General features: G+C 40.9%; 1 protein-coding gene across 2 annotated transcripts in view; it reads right to left on the reverse strand.

Moving 5' to 3' along the window:
• Positions 1–15,149, reverse strand: part of PLCB1 (phospholipase C beta 1) — a 399,975-nt gene that overhangs the window by 371,568 nt on the left and 13,258 nt on the right. For both annotated transcript variants that reach the window (XM_030448781.1, XM_030448782.1), the window contains exon 2: positions 12,069–12,146. In XM_030448781.1, the coding sequence (XP_030304641.1) occupies positions 12,069–12,146 (78 nt within the window). The remainder of the gene's footprint in view (positions 1–12,068; positions 12,147–15,149) is intronic.

Raw genomic sequence — 15,149 nt, forward strand, 5'->3', positions numbered from 1 at the left:
CTACCTCAGCTTTCTTGTAGGTCCCCTTCAGATATTGGAAGGTTGGTATACAGCCACCTTGGAGCCTTGGAGGTTGTTCCCCAGGCTGAACAACCTTAACTTCTTTAGCTTCTCTTCATAGGGGAGGTGCTGCAGCCCTCTCAGCATTTTTGTGGCCTCTCCTCTAGACATGTTCAAGGAGCTCTGTGTCCTTATGTTGAGGGCTCCAGACCTGGACACAGTGCTCCAGGTGGGGTCTCACAAGAACTGAGCAGAGGGGGAGAATCACCTCCCTTGACCATCTGTCTGTGCTTCTTTTGATGCATCGCAGGACCTGATTGTCTTTCTGGGCTGCAAGCGCACATTGACGGCTCATGTTGAGCTTCTGGTCCACCACCACTCCCAAATTCTTCTCCTCAGAGCTTTTTCAGAACCCTTTCTCCTCCCAAGCTGTATTCATGCATGGTATTGCCTCATCCCAGGTGCAGAACCTTGCACTTGGCCTTGCTGAACTTCATGCAGTTTGCACAAGCAAACTTCTCAAGCTTGTCAATGTCCCTCTGGATGGCATCCCTGCCCTCCAATGTGTCAACTTCACCACAAAATTTGGTGAAATTTTATTTCTTTCTTGATTTATGTTTAGGAAAATTACAACATAAAACCACCTTTTTTAAAGATATTGTATAATTATCAAAGTTCCCTTAAAAAAAGAATTTCTTTTTTCATTTTTCCCAGGACTGAAAACTGAAAGTGCCCAAAATAAATTACTTAAGTTTCTTTAATGGCACTCCCTGCATATATTTTGGCCATATTCCTAATTTTTAGGCATTAGTGTTCCATTCCATAGTGCTTCTTTTTCAGTAAGGCCTTATGTCTTAACTGTCTTAACTCTGTTGCACAGAGCAACTGGAATAAAAGACAAAAAGTTCCTTCAGAATTTCAGTACTGTTTTAATAGGAGCCTCAGTGAGCATCACTTAGGACCAGAGAGCTACACCCTGCTAATCAATATTTTGATTATTACTCTTGTTGTTAAACAGCCCTTACTGCTGTTTATCAGTCAGAGATTATCAGGTCCCTGGGTAGCAAGCCACCTGCCCAAACTATCCATAGTCCTCTTAAGTGAGACATATTGTACAGGTAAATATGTTATAATTCACACAGTTTATTCAGCACACTGCAGTCAGAAAGACAGCATTCGTCTGGGTCAGCTGTAAGTTAGCCCTCAATAAACAGCACTTGAAATAGCAAAGCTCTGTGCTATCAGCTTGCAAGGCTCAGACTGCTCCAGTTTGTAGGCAGATTCTGTCATCTGGAGCACCCGGGGATGTGCTGCTAAAACACCTCTCCTCTGATGGTGTCTGAGAGGTTGCAGCTATGGCAGTGGCAAAAGGCTCAGTTAAGCTCTGCAGGCACACTCTGATCAGCCTTGAAATTAGAGATAGGTTCTGGTAATCCCCAGCCCCCAGGCATTACCAGAGGTCTTTGGGATGTGGCACAGGGGTAGAATTTCACTTCTGATGTATAACTGCAGCCTTTAAATAGCCATGTTATATAGATCCCCCCCAGACAAAATTGTTACTGGGCTAATTGGACAGCTGAGTGTTTAACATGCCCTGGAGATTTAGGATTTAAATATGTTCTTCAACCACTAACAGTCCCATTGTACAGTATATCTTGGTCCTCTCACACAATGAAGAGTGTATTTTGGGTAATGGCATGTGTCAGTCTTAAAAGCAGGCTCAATCCCCATGCTAAAAATTCAGATACTGAGAAATACTTTTCCTGGGATATGCATGATGACAGAAACCTAAATCCTCTATGCCACAGCCTAGTCCTTTACCCCAGCACAAATGCATGAGGAATGACTTGACATCATACGAAGTGTCATAAACTAGAGATCAGAGATGAGAACGTGCACCTATTAGTGGTTTTTGTTTGTAAGTGAAGGATGGACAATGACATTGGGAAGTCAGAATACTTGGCAAGACATGCCTACCTGGGAAGATTAATTAGAAGAAGTAATGAAGATGAATACTGACTTCCTGCCTGGTGAAGAACCTTAACTCTGAAAAGGCAATAAAGGAGGTTTGTCCACAGATAGCATATGTGTGTTTACACGTACACAGACAGCAGGGAAGGCACAGACTCTTCAGACACCATTTCCCCTCTTTTGGGGGTTTCATGTCCTTCAAAACAAAGTCAGAATTTTAGTTGCAAAACCGCTGCTTGTGGAGGAGATACAGTAGCACAGAACAAGGAAAACGGAAATCCAAGCTGCAGACAAGAGAATACACACACCAGCACCAGAGGCTGTCTGCAGATTTTACAGACCTTTTAATCCAACAGAGTATTTGGAGGAGACTGGTGATGTAAATAGCATCTGTAAATAGCAACACTTTAAAATAACAGACACACAGAGAGAACCTAAAACTCCTGTGGTTTGTAGCACAACTAAAAGACAATTCTCTAGGAAAAGAGTATCCTCTGTCCTTATGCAGCAAGCCCAAATAAAAAAGGAAGGCAGTCATGTACAGTGGAGTACATTGTTATCACTGCACTTACCAGCTTTATAATTTCTGCTCTCTGTGATGCCAACTGCAAGAGTGCAGAGCAGATGTAAAATACCATGTTTGCAAGAATAAGAAAAAGGCAGGAGAGGGGAAGCAAGGTCAAGCCCACACTTTAAATGCTAAAAGTTTTAAAGCAAGTAAGGCAAGTATTAGTGTAAAACTGACATTTACTGCCAGTCACTTGTATTTCAAGAACTTCTTTCAAACTTCTTAAAAAAAAGGAACCAAAAGTTCCAAACACATTTATCACATGACATTGATTACTAGTGAAGTATATAAACTCACATGGGAAGATCACATATATGAAGACAGAATATATGTTATTAAAAGATGATTATTTTCAGTATGCTCTCTTTTAAAGACATTTTTTCAAAAAGAAACAAAACCCAAACACACCTGATGGCATAGTGGGGAGGGGAAACAGCTAGAATATGAAGCATTCAAAAGAAGTATCTGAATTGCCAGAACATCAGCAGAGAAGGCAATCTGACAGACATGCTGAGACATCAGTTATCCTCACAATGATTAGGAAAACTGATGTCCTGGAAGACAATTTTTCAAGTGTACTAATAATAGATCAGCCAGCAAAGCCATTGCTGCATATTCAACCATGTACAAGCTGTGAGCATGAACACAAGAGACTTTTTTAATTAAGGGGGATGGGGGGGAGGAAAGAAACTGACAGCTAGCTTATTATACACCATTGTCTCCATTTACCACAAGCCCTTCTGAGCCAGAAGACATTAACATCTCCACCACCACCACAGTGCACGTACTGCAGGAAGTTGGAGCCACGTTGTACCAGGTGCTGATTAGGCAGTAACACAGCATCCCTGCTGCAGCCCTACTCCCAGAGGGCTTCTCAAGTAGACAAAGTCAGGGCAGAAGTGGAAAAAGGAACAGGCATGTAGAGCAGCCCATTGCCATGTTATGGCAAATCATGACCAGAGAGAAGAGACAAGTCCCCAGGTCTCCCAACTCCCAGCTGTTTCCTAAAAGCATACGTTGCTTTTAGTTATGACCAAGTACATACCAAAACATTAAATGACTTTATGACATTGGAGGTTCTGTGTAAACATAAGAAAAAGCTTTTTCACTACAAGGGTGATAAAACACTGTAAGAGGCTGCCCAGTGAGGATGTGGATTCTCCTTCTCTGGAGACATTCAAAACCCACCTGGATGCATTCCTGTGCAGCCTACACTAGGTGGTCCTGGTCTGGCAGGGGGGTTGGACTCTGTGATCTCTCAAGGTCCCTTCCAACCCCTAATTATGACCTTATGAGATGTGAACATTAGGAAAATTCTTAGTTAAGTAACATAGCATTTCAAAATGTTAAGATAGACGCCCACTGAAGAACTCACTTCAGTGTATGGCAGCCAACTTGGCCACAAGTTTTCCTCACTGAGATATTTAAGATGAAAATTGTACCAACAACACTTCTGACAGCCAGATCACAAAATCTCCAGTTTACATTCCACAGCCAAAGCTCACCAAGTTTTCCAGCCCCTCTAAACAAAAGACAGCCTACAATCTCATCTTTATAGGAAAGTCACAACCTTATTCCAATTAGACAGCAAGGGTTATATTCTTGCATATCAAGAAGTATGGTAGGACTGTTCTCAGTATCTGAAATTTCAGTCATACCTAAGTTTTGCTGACTTCAGAGTCATCCTCCCTTTTTTGAAGTTCTTTGGCTTCCTCACTTCAGAATCTGGACCTATGTTGTAGATTAACCCCAAAACTTTTCTGTTCCTGTCTGTCTTGCAACAATAAGGGAGATATTCAGCAGTAGGAAATTCTTATTAGAGGTCATCTGTGTTTGATGTAGTTCCATTTCCCTAATGGGCCTTGAACTATTTCCATGTTTTGAAAGCAGAGAGATTTCGTTTTTAAAAATGGAACCAGCAGTCTGATGGGAAGTTGAACTCCATGAAATATTTCCTCTTAATTTCTCTGTCTGTGGCAATGCCTTACCACTTCCCCAGTCTTCTTTTATTCTACTCATATGTCGATTTTTAAGTGGTCATGAAAAAACATGAGCTGCAACTTTCAGGTGACCATGAAATGCTGCTGGGCTGACTTCCCTACTGAGCTAGAAAATTTTCTTACTTCAAAATACAACTATCTCTGAATCATGAGCCAGCAAGGAGGCAGTGATCTTCACTGACAAAGGCACTGGCACACAGTTTCTAGCATGGACCCATCAGGACTGGTGTTAGCTCATGCACTGTTATTTTTTTCTGAACTCTTAAGTACTGCCTTTAGAGATTTAGGTAAGGAGTTATTGCTATAGTAAGGAGAAAGCAAGCACATGCAAGTGAACTTGCCAGGATTACCACTCGGGCTGTTATCAGGGCTAGCAGCTCCACCTTTGACTGCTTTGCCCTCAAATGCCTTAAGCCAGTGTCAGAGCTCCCAAGCTAAAAACTCCTATTACAGGTATGATTCCTTAATTCTCTACTTTTGATGAGTTGGTTTTTGTGCTGCTTATCACACATCTGCATCTTCATTGGAGGAAGAATTTGCCTCTAAGATTTCGCTTGTACTGCTCACTGCTCAGTTGCAACAGCACTGCCTCATTTAAGAGAATCTCTTCTACTTCCCATTAAAAATGTGACAGGCACACAACTTTGGAAGCCAGTACTTATGGGTCATATTCTTATCTAAAAACTGGCCTTTGCATTCCAGCAGTGACACCCCTGGTCTCAAACCTCTAATGCAATTATGGTGGCTCCTACCATTATACCTTTAGTTCATTAATCAACAAGACTGAAAGACTCAGGCAAAGACCCAATTATTTGCTGTGTCACCAGTTTGGTTTTGGGTTTTTTTTTCAAGTTCACTCTCTATTTCCAGTATTACTGAGAAGCAGAACTTCACATCACCACAACTCCTCATTCAGATTTCCATTGAAAAACACTGTGCCACGACTTCCTTCTTTTGAAAGAGAGATTCCACCCCAGCTCCATCTAACTGTGTCAGAAGCATAATCTCAAGAACCTTATATTTCCAGCTGAAATACGATAAGTAACCCCTGCCCTCAAAAAACAGAGGCAATCTACCCACAGCTTCCCCCTCAGTTCACACACAAAGCAAATGGATAAAGGAATAGTGTCATATGGAGCAACACCATTCATGGAATCATTCTAACTTCCCCTTCAGTCACAAAGAATTATAACCTGGTATCACAACTATTCTCATAAATGGCTTTCCTAGTCATTTATGAGTAGATATTATTTTTATTCGTGCCAGTTTGACACCCAAGAATGTGCCTCTGTAGGTTACATATAACGTATATAATGTTTTTACAAAAGTCCATGAAGCAGCACCTCAAATATTACATCAGTGAGACCACAAGTCCTCTAATAGAGAATTTACTATTAATAAAAAAAACAAAAACAAAAACAAAACCCACTCCATGAAGACCTAAGTCATTCTGACTCCTGTGTTTTGAAGCTAAAGCAAAGGCAAACCTATTTGTATGGTGCACCGTATGACAGAGGTCCATGTATCCAGTATTCATTATCAAACAGAAATCAGTAATAAGTGATGTCAACTGATGAAATGCTAGAGATGCCAAAAGAATGAGGAAGAGAGAGTTTTTCACTGCACATGTTAAAATAATCCTTTATGTGGAAAGTCATGTGCCATCTTTTCTCAGTCAATTAATGATATTTATACTCTCACTTCTTCAAAGGGTCTAGTTATTTAGGTGGGGTTTTTTTTTCCCTTTTACATGGCAGGAAGAAAATTTTGAATACATGTTTAATGATGTACTTCTTGGATGTCCTGAGCAGCAAGATGCATCACTGAGCAACCTTGCTCTTGAATAAATTAAGCCAAACAGTTGGGGTTTGGAGTGGGTATTTTTAAATCTAGCAGTATTAAATATTACAGTATTCTCATTAAATTATTAGGCATATTTTATTTATTCATTAACTTCAGCTTGTGCTGTATGCTTGTAAAGTGTATTTTAAAACATACAGATGTAATGAAAAGATCTTTGACTCATAGGGCAGTACAAATATTGACCCAATTGCTTTAAAGCCCTAATGCAGAGCAGCCACTAAAGAACTCTCTTCAGTAACACAGCCAAAATCCCCACCAGCTGGAAGAAGGCCACATCTTTCATCTGTATGAGGGCAAAGGGACTGCACCAAGCCTAATGCTACAGAATCCCATTTAGTGTGGGCACAGCACTCAGGCTACACTTCATACATTCCCTCTGCTGTCTGTGTTGGATATCCATGCTGAAAGAAACCCATGGTCACCTTACAGAATCACAGAATGTTTAGGTTGGAAGAGATCTCCAAAATCATCTAGTCCAACCTTTGACTAACACTCCAGTCAACTACTAAACCATGTCCTTAAGGACCAGGACATGAAAGGGAAAGAGTCAGAAATCCTTTTAGCATAAAGAAACACTTCATGCAGTCTCATGAAATGAGAAAGCTCCAGCTCAAGGTACAGTATTTTTGCTAAGGGCTCCTGTAGCAAGCTCACATTCTATGGCTGAGCTGCAGCATTTACTGTCAGAGATGTTCATACACAAAATCATGCTGGGCTCTGTCAGAGGAGAAACAGATCTTGCTCCTTCCCCTGAAAACTGCAAAATTGTTATTACTAAAGAGCTGTGCTGACTGAGTCTGTCTGTCTTTAGCTATCCTCAGCTTGTCAGTCGGAACAAATCAGAGCTGGGGGAAATACCCATCTGCAGGTATTTTGTACTGCTGTGGCCTTATCACCCCACCTTCTCCTCAAACATAGGTAAAAGCTTGACCTAGGAATTGTACAAAGCTGGCCTCTGAAGCAGACTCCTTTCTCCCACACCGTTTGGGTTGGCTGTGCACACATCCCCCCAGTGGAGCAAGCATCACATCAGCACTTGCCGAGTTTCTCAGCACAAATTTCCTTTGGACAAACGGGATCATCATAACTTGTTTACAAGAGCATTTCTGCAGAAGCACTAGAAATTGCTGCTCACTCCCTCGGCCCAAACACTTGTTTAGTTTCACAGGGCTGTGGATGAGGCTGGGTCTGCATCCGCTATGTTTCTGCCATGCTGCCATGTCATTGTGGGAGCCTAGCTTTAAAAACAAAGAGGAATAAATCAGCACGTGCTAGTGAGACACAGATGACAGGACATTATACCACGCTCAGACTTCTAAAAACCTAAATGACTCTGCCACAAAAGCAATTAGTTGCTTTCCTCCTTTTACTTCTTTTCTGAGACAGTGTCAGAGCTGCACAGAGCCAATGGCCAGGTGTCTATTCCTAACATCCATTTGATTGTGTAACACAACTTCTAGATAAAGAATACAGGAATAATAATGCACAAACTGACCATACATATTTCTTCTCCTGCTCTGCCTATGTTTCCATTGATACATTTATTCCTAGACAGAAATCAGTCTTTCTCTGGCTTTGCTAGCTAGGCTAAACACACTCAACACTTCCAATCTCCTACCTGCTGAGAAAACATTTTCATTATAATTACTTTTTATTCTAGTAGTGTTTCTCTTCACCTGGTTGAGATTTGATTTATTTTTCTTTAATGCTCATGACCAGAATAAACAAACTAAAGAAATGTCATTCCATTTTTTTAAAAAATAGCAAGGAATTGAGATAAGTTTTAATCAGGTCATAAAAATATGACAATGAAATGAATACTGTCTGGTTGCACTATAGTTAAGAAGCATTACTAAAACAATAAGATAAAATAGTTACTAGATTGTAACATTTATTTTTTAAACCCATGTTGAGAATCATTCAAATAATAATATGAAATCACCCAACACTCTGCATACTGATGAAGCAAACATACAAGAATTTTCAGCAACCGAAGAACTTTCTACTGAAAAATCAGAAAGCTCTCCCACCATCTGTTTAAAACAAAAAAAATTATATTTCTTTGCTGTTATCAGAAAATAGCAAAATGCTATGCATGACTTTATTTTGGAGGACTACTTTTACTCATGACAGTAAAAATACTGAAATATGCAAATAAACAGTATGCATGTCAAACTGCAGGAAACCACATAATTACCACCAAATTGTAACATCAGAGTTTAAATGAACTTTACAGACCTTCACTGCAGGTACAGCTGTGCTAGGATTTGCAGGGAAGGTGAACAGAGCACATCAAAATGAAAGAGAAACGGCTGGTGGTCAGAGGAACACATTTTTATCCTAGACTACTGCTCACTCTGCTGATAAAGTCATTAAAATAGTTAAGTTTGATCAACCCCTTTTTAATATGGCTCTCAAAGTCCAAAAGCAATCGTGCTGGACTTGGGTACCTGGCATGACACATTGGAGCCAGCTCAAACATAATTAAATGGTCAGATCACAGTCATGAAGAAAGGAGCAAGACACATGGATACCTATTTTGCTTTGAATAGAACCTTAAGCAATTATGCCACTGTTTGCCTTGCCTATAAGCTGTCAGATGTCCACTCAGCTTCTGGAGGCTCTGTCTCTTCATCCTGCCCTCCTTCCAAATTGTTCCTGTTCTTAGAAGTAAATGCCAAGGAGATGGCTCCACTAAGCCTGGCTGCCACTGATCTACCATACCACAAGAATGGCCACCCTTACAGATCCCCACATGTGGCATCATCTAAGTGACATGGATCCTCACAGGGCTGAAACTACAGACCTCAGATGATTTATTAGGAGTATATGGCTCCTGCAAGCAAACTATGAAATCTGCTAAATTACTTATTAGAAAGCTACAGAGGGCAGCAAGTTATGAATCCCCACTGGTCACATATATAAAGCTTCTTGCTAAGAATGACTTTACAGGCAACCTTTTTGACCTGTTGTTGTTCAACTTTGGCATTACCCAGACTCACTGATTGGGCTGTAAACCCTGAGAGGATTGCAGATTCATGAAGGACTACACAACAGGGTCAGTGACTCTGATGGAGGGCTGCACTGCACATGAGTCTTTACCAGGAACTTTTGAGCTCTGACTGCATAAAGAACAACAAGGACTGTCCAGATAGGTTCCTAGCCACCAGACACTAGATATTTTCTTTTCCCTGAAACAGAGAAGCAAGGGAACAAGCAAACAACACAAGAAGCAGCTCAGCCAGCCAGTTAGTGAAAGCTGCAGAGCTACAACCAACAGGTCTCTAAGGTGAAGAAAAATTTGACACAATTTTTTTTGTTGTTTTGCTCCCCACCCCAGTGATTCATGTAATTTTTGTATAGCTTTACTGACAAGGCAACATCAACCAAAGGAGCAATATTCCTGATTTAAAAGCCATACCATTATCCAGGCACTAAATTACTGCTTTGCACTGTGTCTGGCAAACAGGATAGTCAAAGGGCTAGAAAGATGGCTGTGACTCATGCCCTGTCACCATATCCATTTGGAATAAGCTCCCAGGAAATTTTGTCTGACCAAGGATGCTGGCAGGAAGGCTTCTCAGTTCATCACTCTGTTCAGCAAGGCCTATCCTTCCATACTCAGAAAGTAACAGGCCCTGATCATGATAAAAGCAACTGCTTAAAAGTAACAGCTAGGGGAAAAAAGAGAAAGCAATCACAGAGTGTATTGTGCTGATCTTTCTTCACATAGTTTCACTTTAATCTCCTGATCACTTTACACAAAGAGAGGAAAATTAAGAGAATTTCCTATGTAAACTTTTAAAATATGTTTGTAACTTCATAATAAACACAAATCAAAACATTCTCTGCAAAAGCAGAAACTGGCATTTCCTTTCTGCTTCTTGCACTATCAGCACCCCAATAAAAATGTATTTACTTTCTTTAAATAGACACCGCTAGTATGGGGTTAGGAATAAGCTTCACCCAGTTGTCATGAATTATTAACCAGAAAAAATCCCTCTTGTTGCCCTTTACAGAGGCTTGATTTGCAAGTTTAAAAATCAAACTGACACTTACTTCTCTTGTACAAATACCCAACCTTTTAAAAAATGCTCTGAGCATTATAAATACATTTTTTCATGAATATGAGAACAACAATTCTATAAATAGCTATGCTTCACAGAATTGCTTCAAGACATTGTTTTACAGACAACAGTAGGAAACTGAAGGAGGTCTTAGTGCCAAACATATTAAAAGTGAAACTCTCCAATCAACTCTGGGTTTCCATTTATTATTTCAAAGTTTGTAATTGTTTTTTGGCTTTTACAATTATTTTATGCAAGGGAAGGAAGAAAACAGAAGACTGCACTGTGTTCTGGCATAGCTACCAGGTGGAGTAAATCAGTCACAGCCTTCAGCTTCTGAGGTCTTTCACTTCACTTCCTTGGGCAGCAGTTTAACAACCCTGGGCTTCCAACAGTTTATTAGCCAACATCACCTTGTACAAGCACAAGCAAAAAATACAAGATTTTTATTATAACTCCATGATAGGATTTCCAAGTACACTGACTCAGAACTACACTCTATTGCCTCTAAAAAGCAAACATAGAAGATAAACATAATGCAGTGCAATAGCAAATTGCCTGTACAGTCTGCATATTTAATGGTTGCTTCCTCCTCAAGACATTTTTGCATTAATATCAAAACACAAAATCAACAGGAAAAAACAAAACAGCTACTCAACTGGTAAACCAGGTTTCCTTAGCCAGCATACTACAAGTATGTGTTTAGTCAGTCTGGTGTATTCTCCAACACAAGGCCAAAGGTCAAGTACTACCAAGTTCTAACACCTTTATCAACAGGCCCAAGCACTTGCTTCGGAAGTACTAGAAGATTTATCTGTAAAAAGAGGAGGAACACATGCAGTTCCTAGCTTTGACACTGCATTTTGCTGTAACAACTGGTGTGATATAGATCCCATACATTCTGTAAAACAGAGTACCCCGCTGCTCAGGGTGCTGAAACTTTTTCACCCCAGTGCAGCACAACAGCCTCCAACAGCTGGAAACAGGACAATGCTGATTTGAAGGGGTGACAGGGATGTGAAACTGGAGTAACGCAGCGATGAATCAGGCCATGAGCTTTCCCAACAGCTCCCCAGCCATAATAGTGACCTAAGCTCACCGGAATGTTTTTAAAAGAAAGCAAGTGTCCAGTGTGGATTAGTAAGAACTTAGTGACGTGGTCCCCAGACATGGCTAGGGAGCATGTAGTGGTTCAGAAGGAAGAACTCAACGGGAGTTCTGGCCTCTGGGAATTCTGGGTCAGCTGTGCACTGCAGCCAAAATCCTCAGCATATGGAAGATAGGACAGATAAAAATTACGAGCCAACTATGAACAACAACAGCATTCCAAGTGGATCCTTGCCTGGAAACCTGGAGAATTATACACTTCACTGGCCGTCAAATCATAAACATGGCTGGAAAGTACCCAGTCTCCTGTTGGTTTCCAAGTTTTGTACACCAGGGATGAGCCACAGGCCTGTTATATTTGCTCCCGGAAAGAGCAGAGGAGCATGTGCTGATGCACTGTGCCAGGACTGGCATGCAAAGCCTCCTGACTCCTGCCCATCAAACCACAGTAAACAGAAAGAACCATTCAGGAGCAGGAACCTTTTCTCTTACCTTATTTTGATCTGTCCAGTAAAAGAAAAATCCCTGTGGGTCTGTTCTTAGAATAATCGGAGTCACGACGGTGGAGTCCTGGAAGAAAAAAAAAAGGACAAACATAAGAAATCTGTGTTAGCAGGCAGAACATATAATTATGCAATAGCTGCCTTGCCACCCATGTTAATAAACTGTAACATCTAGAAATTGCCCTGAAGGTATTACTAGCAAGATGTCCCTAAAAGAATTTACTGTCACCTTCCTAATCTCCATTTTTCTGACATAATATATTTCTATTACTGAGAAGACCGAACTAAATAACTCCAGACTTGTCAACACATGGAGTTACTCCAAGAAAGCTGGAAGAAGATGAAGTTACACAGACACAACACACTCACTGTCAAACTGGAGCTCACATAGTAAAGTACTATAGCTGTTACAAGTCCACTGCCCACCCTGACCCAAATTAACCACCAAATATAGACAAGAGCTACATGAATTTGCCTAGAAAACATTAAATAATATCCACTACATGAAGAGTTTTGTCTGCTACTTTCTGTTAGTGTTTTCCTATATTTTCTACAATCCAATTACAAAGGGTTTTGTCCTCCAAATTGGTTAAAAACCTATCTATTCTGGTAGCATTCCTATCAGAGATGATTTTAATTCAAGCATATTTTTAAGTACCGTAAGTAAGGCAGCCTGGTTTCCTACATACTCATGTATTCTGACTCAGAATATTCAGGTACCTAACTCAGGAGGTACAAGCTCTAACTGAAGCATTTCCTGCACGTGGGTGTTCAGTACCTCTCTCTCCTGTTGGGACTCCCTAGTGTCTAACAATAATTGACAGCAGTGCAGCCTGGTCCTAATAGAATCCCTCCTCTCTTGCCTCTACTGTTTTTTCATGACAGCTTGAAAAGCACTGCTGTCTTCAGACATCTACCTGTTTTCTGAATTCCATTTAAAAGTTATGGAGGGAGCACAGAAAGCAAGAGGAAGACAGGCAGCCAGAAAAATTGCTTAAGCCTTATCCCCACATGAAACCAGGCTTAACACACAACTTATCCTCAAAAAGGATGTACATTTCTGTTAAAGTGTTTGATTACAGCTTTAGCCTCCGCTTATCTTCAAAGCAGCAATATGTCAGGTCAGCCTGCATTCCTTTAAGAAAGAAAAACGTCTCTAATATGTTAAAATTCAAATCAAATCTATCTAACTGCATCTTTTCCAACAGCAACTAAAGTCGATGGAAGTGACATTATGATAAATAAAAAACCTAACTAATTATGCAAGTGCCATTTCTGAGACAAGAAGACAACACTTGTCTGTATTATGCGACCAGGACAATCCTTTTTTAACTCCCAATAACAGGTATTTCTGAAACAACTGGGTTAGGTTAGTCCCAGTTTACTGCTGGAAGAAACAAGACCCAAAGAAGTTACAGGCCCAGCAGCAGGCAGAAGCCTGCAGAAGGAGTAGATAAATAAAATGGAGTCAAGTGTGAAGCACGTTTCTATCTCAGCACATGAGAAACAAAAAAAGCAAGTTCTACACTAAGAAGAAACACAAGATCAAGCCCTTAATTGAGCATAAAAGTCCTCCTTATAATGGGAAGTTCTGGGCTGTGGATTAACCGTGCCACAGGAACAGTGACACTCAAATCGGTGCCATGTGAGCTTGCAGAGGTTGGGAACAAGTGTGGTTGTATGAATGTCCCAGCTGGGATTAGAGCTCATTCACAAAGCACCACTGACCCTTCTTTTCCTCATTACAAGAAGACTGCATTGTATGCATTTTCCCTAAGAAAATGGACATGCGGAATTTGTGCCATCTATTCTTTTCCCTTGCTCCTCTCTATTTCCCAGGATCTTGTACACCTGAGAGTCGGGTATCATTTGAGTGCAACAGACAAATACATTTTTAAATATGGAAGGCCTTAAACAGATGTTGACTGAATGTCTATATCCTCAAGCTGTTACAAAAGTGTTACTAAACCTCTGCCATTCAAAAGGAGGAAAAAGCCCTGCACTGGAGATACAGCTGTCTCCTTTTTTAGCTTATCTCATTATGTCCCTGTATGTAAATACATAAGGTGAGGGAAGAAAACATCTAAGTGTCCCTCTGCCTTGGGATGAGACAAGGCTCCTCGTAGGAGAGGAGATGGAAGTGATGGGGAAAAGACAGGCATGAAACAATTATTTTGCCTAGGATTCATCAGTTTTGCTGGTTAGTCATTTCAAATCAGTTGCTTCAACCCAAAAACTGTTCAGATTTGTCTGTGCTGATGATATGCAGTTGTCAAAGTACTACCTTTGTTAATGGGAACTGTAAAATGTTGCCTATGATAAGACTCAAAAAAAGTGAATGATGAGAAGAGAGAGCCCTCAATACATTTGTTTGCTTTTTAAAATTAAAAAGGCAGACGTGCATTATGTCTCTAAATTAGCTACACTACTCTGACATTAAGCGTAGCAAAATTAAGGTGCTGATGAGAACCTCACACTGAATACAAACACAGGATGAGAGAAGAACTTTGTACATGTCACTTGCAAGTCTCTGCCACTGAAAGCCAGATTCCTAAGCTGTGAGTGTAGCAAAATGGAAATAAACTTCTTTAGTCAGCTCTGCAAGTCCTGCTTCCCAAATCACATTAAAACAGAGTCCTCTGTTGTAGCAAAACGAACCTCTTTTCAGGTACGGTGCTTCAAGGTCCAACCAGGTGTTCCAGCAGAGACTCATGAACCGTGCTCCGAGCCTATAACCCACAGGGCTGACTAGCCTGGATCGGTGCTGTTGCTCTGAGAGCGACTGACCTCTCTGCTGGCTAGCTCAGGAGTGAGCTCAGCCTGTGCTTCAAGCCTCACCTTTTATTGGCCCCCTGGTCCTGCTCATGCGCAGTTAGGGCCTGCCTTAATCAGGCACAGGTGGGCTTAACACGAGCTTTATGCCACTCCCTGGGAACTAGGGGCACCTGGTTGCATCATTTCACTACACTCTGTTGTGTGGAACAGGTCTGCTGCTTTTACACTGCTCTGCAATTAGGGCTTCAAAAGGCAGCCAACAATCAAAAAGATACATGAAAAGCACTTCACATGC

The sequence above is a fragment of the Calypte anna genome, chromosome 3, assembly GCF_003957555.1.
Source record: "Calypte anna isolate BGI_N300 chromosome 3, bCalAnn1_v1.p, whole genome shotgun sequence".
NCBI classification, from domain to species: Eukaryota; Metazoa; Chordata; class Aves; order Apodiformes; family Trochilidae; genus Calypte; species Calypte anna.